Genomic DNA, 7,181 nt, shown 5'->3' with positions numbered 1-7,181 from the left:
GCTATAGAAAATTACCCTAAACTTGGTAGTTGAAAATAACAAATTTGTTTGAAGTTCTGGGGACAGAGGTTCTAAATCAGTGCCACTGGACCGAGCTCAAGGTGTGGGTAATACGTTCCCTCTGAAAGTTCCAGACGAGAATCTGTTCTCTATCCTTGCCAGTTTCTCCTGGCCACCAGCATTCCTTGGTTTGTGGCTGCATCACTGCCATCTCTGTTTTCATGGTTATATTGCCTTTTTTGTCTGAGCCAACTCAGATTCCACTTCTTCCTTATAAGGACATATGTGAATGAACTGAAGTCTTACTAGATAGCCTTCTTGTCACAGTGCTTTAGTCACACCTGAAAATTACTGTTCAGTAGGTTAGTATTTCCTAAGAAGGCCCTGGCATCTTTATATGACCATTTCGTAGCCTAGTATAACCTTCCTTTGGACTAAGTCCCACGGGTTTGTTCACTTCTTCTTCTTCTTCTTCTTTTTTTTTTTCTCAACCATGTTCATAGCAGCTTTATTTGTAATAGCCAGAATCTGGAAACAACCCAGATGTCCCTCAGTTGAGGAATGGATACAGAAATTGTGGTACATTTACACAATGGAATACTACTCAGCAATTAAAAACAAGGAAATCATGAAATTTGCAGGCAAATGGTTGGATCTAGAAATGATCATCCTGAGTGAGGTATCCCAGAAGCAGAAAGACACACAGGGTATATACTCACTTATAAGTGGACATTAGAGATATAGGATATTGATACTAAAATCTGTACACCTAAAGGAACTAATCAAGAAGGACTCTGGTAAGACGCTCAATCTTCATTCAGAAAGGCAAAGAGGATGGACGTCAGAAGAGGGAGAAAACAAGGAACAGGACAGGAGCCTACCACAGAGGGCCTCTGAAAGACTCTACACAGCAGGGGGTTTGTTCACTTCTATGTCCTCAGTGCTTAGAAGAGTTGTGAAGAAAGCAGTATTGACTATTAAGCATTACAAAATCACCTTAAACATCTTTAGAGTGGGGAGTTTTGGGTTGATTTGAGAAGACAGGCATTGTAGAACAGCAATATTAGGGTACAGTTAGTTGGAATTTGTAGTGAGAAACTTGGGATATGAACGAGGTCTTAACCATCTGTAGACTAGGTGTTTCACAAATGAACACACTACTTGAATGTGGAAGTATTAAAACACAGTTGTATAAGGCTGAAAAGATGCTAAAGTTGCAAAGAAACTTGATTTCATAAAATGTCCAAAATTCTTCTCAAAACTTGTTTGTTCTTTAAATGGGTATAGTATGTGATCTTGTCATGAGAATCCCCAATGACATTTTTATAGTTTGTGGATTAGTTCTATTTTCTTTACATTGTTTCTTGGAAGTGTTCAAGGCTAATAGTTTTCCACATAAGATCTTTTTAGTTTACAAAAAAAGGCTTTAGGTTCTTAAACCGCAACCTGTCCCCGATCTTTAAAATACTGTCATAAGGTAACAGAAGTGAGGCTTCATTTTATATAGCATTACTGTCCTAAGAAACTCCATACACAACAGTTTTCCTCCAGCAAACTACATTTGTGAGATCCTGAAGGAGAAAGGCAAAAAAGGCGCTGATCCTACTGTGAAAGGTTGTTTTAACTTCCTGGGAATCCCAGGATTAATAGAGAGTTGCTGTCTAGGATGGCGCTCAGTTTACTCTATTCTGCCTAATCAATGAACTTTTGGAGCCTGCCTGTTGAGAGGAACGTGAAGAGTTAGAGGGTAAAAGAGGCCCTAGTACAAGGGCCCCGGTACACTACAAGGCAACAGCCTTGTGGATCCATTAGCAAGGTTGGCAAGAGCTCACCCGCCGCCGCAGGACGGATCTCGTGCGCGCGCGCGCAGCCCCAAGCGTCCCCGGCTGCCGAGATACAGACTCCGCCCCCCGCGCTGCCGCTAGGCTCCAGGCTTCCATGGCAACCAAGCCTCACCATGCTCCCGCCCTCTTGGACTTAAGCACTCACATGAGTTACCTTCTCAGACCTGATTCAAACAGGAAAGGAGGACGGAAGGCCCGGGAGCCACTCCGCATCAGTGTGGTCTCATACCACTTCCAGACACGCTTGCCTTTGTGTCCTCCCTAAGGTTCCCCGCGAGCACAGCGAGCGCCGCTCGGCTCGCGTTTGCGTACTCCCCCAGGGCGGCGTGGTGGAAGGAGCGGGGGCGGGCGCCTTCTGAGTGACGTCCCGGAGCCGCGCTTCTCGGAGGCGGAGCCCCGCGAGGGGCGGGGACGAGGGCAAGATGGCTGCCGGCGAGTGATGCTCTCTGGGTTCCTGCAGGGCTGAGGAGACGCCGGGGCGGGGGGCCCGCTCGTGCTGCCTGCTGGCCTCCTCACCCCCGCCCCCGGAGGCCTCCTCCTTCCCGTCCTCCACCTCGGGGGCGGGCCAGCCTCCCCGGACACCATGTCAGACTCCGAGGAAGAGAGCCAGGACCGGCAACTGAAAATCGTCGTGCTGGGGGACGGCACCTCCGGGAAGGTCAGTCCTCGGGCGGGCCCGCGCCCTAGGCTGCAGGACGCACGGTGCGGCCGGGCCTGGCGGGCCCTCGGGTTGCCTAGCGCCGTCCAGCTCCGCGTCCTCGCCAGCGCTCCCGCGGACTCGGCGCGGCTGGCCTCAGGCCGCGGCCTCCCTCGCGCCTGCGCCCTGGGCGCGTGCCCGCCGCCCCGCCGGGCATGGCCAACCTCTGGGCTGCAGAAACGTACACAAACGCCGCCGCCCCGTCCACCCTAGCTGCCCCTTCCGTGTCCCTTCTCACTTGAGTACGGTCCTTTACACCTGTCAGGGCAAGGGTTCATTCAGGAGGTGTCCGTTGAGCCACCGGGGTGGGCAAGATGGTGTAGGCGACACCAGGACCTTAAAACCTAGCCTGCTGTGACCGTTGGTTGCAGGAATGAATGGGCGCGTGCGGGAGAATACCCGCAGGCAGTTAGTCCCCTCCGCGGCCAGGCCGGGGTTCTTGACCCCAAGTTGTGAGCTGAAATGGGGTAAACATTGCCTCACTGCCTGGAACCCGCTCTAGGGAGAGGGTCCCCTAGCTGCCTTCCAAATAAAGTGATGCGCTTTTGTCTGAGTGCCCTCACACCTGTCGCTCCTGTCATAACCACAACACTCTCGGGGAAGGTAGCTGAAGTTCCCCTTCATTAGGATCTCTTCAGTAGGGAACCCTGCTCCCGCCTCGGTGACGGGTGTCGTTGGACCTGGTGGACTTTGTGTGCTGACAGCTTTTGCATCTTTCCGGAAGGAAGTTCTGCACAGGCTTTTGAGCCTTGGTTCTGAAATTTGGGTTCCTCTGGCCAATACGGACGGCTTCATTATTCTGCAAAATTTGGAGTCTTCTGTTGATCCCTTCCTTGTTTTCCCAGGATACTTTGCTGTAGAGCCCTATCCCGAAGAAGAAAGCAATTAAATGTGATTACATTTTGGAGCAAAGAGCAAAACTTGGCTGCTTCTCGTTAGGCACTGTATGAAATATTGTGCACGTAGACGTTTCGAATAAGAAAGTTGTTGTACATCAGCATTATTTCTAAACTTTCATTCAACAAAAAAAATTAGATTATTTTACAGGTTTCACTACTTAGCTTTTCTTTTGAAGGCCACCTCTTGTTTTTCTTTCGTAAATTTGATTGCATCCAGCGAACAACTGAGCTTTCCACTTAAAACCATGACCCTTCATTATACTATTATCTATAAGACCTCTAAGTTACCCATTAAGTCTACTGTTATATATTTATTTATATTTAAAATTTAAATATACCTCATCCAATATTTAAAATAGTTGATATTTTTATCCTATTTAAAATTTTGCTTCTTTGTCTGCCAATATTTAATAATGCTGAAATTTATTTATAGTTTTATATCTATATTTTAAAAATTTTAGACAATCATACATTATTTTGCCTTTGTTGCTAGTTTAGTGTAATTAGTTTTCACCTCCATTTAAAATTCTGTCCAGTGTTGAACAATGTATATATATTTTTTCTCTTGTTTATGGTTGAGTTAGAGTTACCATTCTGCATTGAAGAATAAGTGATCTTTTTCTATGGTGCTCTATCCTCATTAGTAATGTATTTTTCTTATGAGGATATATACTTTCTGCAGAGAGTCTCTGAACCTTAGCTGTGTTCCATTATTACTGTAGCAAACTTTTTTTTGTAACAGTCTGTCCAGCTCTCAGATTATTGATACTACCATTCTTCTGCTTCTTTTACTGTTTTTTTTATGAAACTCAGTCTCGTTTTCATTCTTATGTGTGTTGTCATTTAACTCCTTGCCATTTTTGTAATATTTGAACTCTCAGCGTTTTTATACCCACAGGCAGAAGCAATAAAGAACAGCACTGGGAGGACCAGTAACAGTTTCTGGTTTAGTTTATCTCTTTAGTACATGTGTTTTTATGTATTTTCTGTTCTGTTTCATATTTTTAATTTAATTACACATTTTATTAACAAATTTTTTGAAGCAAAATATTTTTGGGGGGTCATAATAAATACAGTTATACTTCTTTAGTATTGTTTCAATGTATAGTTTGGATAAAGAATGTTTGCCAAACCAGCACAAACACCCTGTATATATGTACATCAGCAATCAAATAGAAATGTTTCAGATATGGTATCTGCTTGCTCACTTTAAGAAGGTATTTATACAGTAACTTGTGAGAAATTATTGAATATAAAAAATGACAGTAAGGGTGACGAACTGGGGAGGAAGGAAGTGCCTCCCACACATCCAGCTGATTCTCTAATTTTTATAGCAAAATGTCAGATGATTTAAGAACCTAGATTAGTACTATGTGTGGCTTATCCTCTAGACGCTCAGAAGTTTATTATTTCAAATTTGAAAGTCCTGTGATTTTGAGGCTTGTGTTGTGCTTGCCTCAGATTTTTGAGGGGAAGGCTTTAAAAATCTGGAAATCCTATTTTCAAGAAATAACTTTACTCAGAATCTTTGCAAATATATATTTTATTAGTAAACAAAGTATTAAGTTTCATTATTTTAATTTTTAAAATTTAAAATTAATTTTAAAATACAATTTGCTTGTTTTTCTTCCCTGGTTTGTGCTTGCACTTGTGTCGATTTCTGAATATTACTGAATATAAAAATGATAAAATTTGATAATCTTAAATAAAAGTGAAAAATACCTCAAATAACATGCTGTTACGTGTGTCTTGTTTTTCTTGACTTTTAAATATTTTAACTAGTCATATGTGAAACATTTTAAATACTCAAGTAATGCAGGGATGGTATTTTTCTCTAGACCGCCAAGCCTCTTCACAGCTCCTTTAGTGCTCCTTTGCCAGGCTCAAAGGAATAACCAAAGCTGACTGAAAACCTAAAGGTCTTTAAAAAACCAATATTTAGCTCTTTTATTCTGATTTCTCATTTGGCACTGTTACATGCTTCAATGATATAAGTATAGTGAGTTTATTTCCAAATGTGTGATTGAACATCTTTCATATGTGAGTGTTCATTGAATACTGGATGCAAAAATCTTAGATATTTATTATAATTACATTGCTGGAATATTAAATAGTTTGGAGTTAGAGTGTGTAAATTGTCCCTGCATAAAAGAAATGTAACTCACCTTGCGAAAAGGACTTGAAATATAGCCAAGTGAACTTCTGTTCTTATTTCATAACTATAACGAGCCATCGTGTAAACTTTATCCTAGTTTTATTTCAAGAGTTGACTTCAAACTGACTTTTAAAATAAAAAAACGTTTTTTGTTTGCTTGTTATTTTAAACTCTAACAGCCTGTCCTGAAGCCTGTTAATGAAGCTCTACCTTTAGGTAGGCTTTCAAGTGAGAGCAGTGCATTTGAAATGCTTCATTCTGAGTTTGGAGTTATTTCAGTTGTTACTAAAAGTATCTTTTGCTTTGATAGGAAATGACTCTCTAAAAGAAAGTCCTAGAGTCCTTGAGTGATACTTAGAGCTTTCATTTAAAAAGTGAATGAATATCTGGTGTTTATACTATCTATAACTTGTTAGTAATGTCTTCAGATAAAGAATATTTTGCCTGTTTTCTACTAGTCTCATAATACTAGCCTCTTTATTTAAATGGTACATATTATCATGACAATTCTGGAAATTATTTTTACTGTCTTAAGTGTACAGAAAAATGAATACGATGTTTCTTGTAGGAAAACCAAAAAAAAAAAAAAAAAATTCTACAAGGAGCTTTCTCTTCCCTAATCAGTGCTTTTTATTATTAGCTACTGGCACAGCTGCCTTCAGAGATGTGACGTTAGAAGGAAACTTAAAACAGTTCTCTGAAAATTTTATTGAAGGAATATGTAAGACTCAGATCTTCATGTTGGCTACCATTTATAATCCTTAGAGTCTAAGTTTCATCAGGGAGAAGGAGCTTGACAATGAGGGTACTTAATGAACTGTAACTGATTAGATTAGTCCGCTGTTGCTACTGCTGGTTGAAGGCAAGTGAAGTGTTCATGGTGAGGAGGGTCTCTAACCTTGTATCTGATTAGAGCTGCTAATGGTTGTTTGTTGGATTAATTAGAGTATAAGCGTTAAGATTATTTAATAAGTTTAGTAGTGGTCTTATGTTTACATATTTTTAAACAAAGAAATTAATTTTGCTCTTCTGTGCATCCATTTTTTTTAGACCTCCTTAGCTACGTGTTTTGCTCAAGAGACTTTTGGGAAACAGTACAAGCAGACTGTAGGACTGGATTTCTTTTTGAGAAGGATAACTTTACCAGGTGAGAGACCATAAAACCAACAAGACTGTGTAAGTCTCACTCACAGGACAACTTACCAAGTAAGAGACTATAAAACCTTACCTTTGTGAGGTTACGTGAGTCTCACAAGAATATATGTAAGAAATCAGCTATCACTAGCATCTAGTATGAGAGTATATTGTCCATTGGGGTAAGAAAAAGTTTATACACTTCCCTAGTTCATTGCTGTTACGGGCAACTGCATTTTTTTGAGGATAAATAATAGTTGCTTATAAAATTCTAAAAGGCTTTAAAAAAAATCAAATACTATACATTTGTTAACTGCTATTGTATTAATGAAATGTGAAAAGATTGGAAAGGATTTAAAAATATTTTGATTAGCTTCTGTTCCGTTTTTTGTTTGGAAGCTGAAACAGAAGTATAATGTAGCTATGGAACTTCTGTGCTCTAGTATGTGAAT

At 40.8% G+C, this 7,181-nt stretch overlaps 1 protein-coding gene across 2 annotated transcripts in view; it reads left to right on the top strand.

Annotated features, from left to right (window-relative positions):
• The first annotated feature begins 2,248 nt into the window (after positions 1-2,248).
• Positions 2,249-7,181, top strand: part of Rab28 (RAB28, member RAS oncogene family) — an 82,212-nt gene continuing 77,279 nt past the window's right edge. For both annotated transcript variants that reach the window (XM_055624280.1, XM_055624281.1), the window contains exons 1-2: positions 2,249-2,502; positions 6,646-6,742. In XM_055624280.1, the coding sequence (XP_055480255.1) occupies positions 2,428-2,502; positions 6,646-6,742 (172 nt within the window). In that variant the 5' untranslated portion in view covers positions 2,249-2,427. The remainder of the gene's footprint in view (positions 2,503-6,645; positions 6,743-7,181) is intronic.

Source organism: Psammomys obesus, unplaced genomic scaffold (genome assembly GCF_907164565.1).
Source record: "Psammomys obesus unplaced genomic scaffold, mPsaObe1.curated_primary_1811, whole genome shotgun sequence".
Classification (NCBI taxonomy): domain Eukaryota; kingdom Metazoa; phylum Chordata; class Mammalia; order Rodentia; family Muridae; genus Psammomys; species Psammomys obesus.
This window is presented reverse-complemented; position numbering and strand designations above follow the sequence as displayed.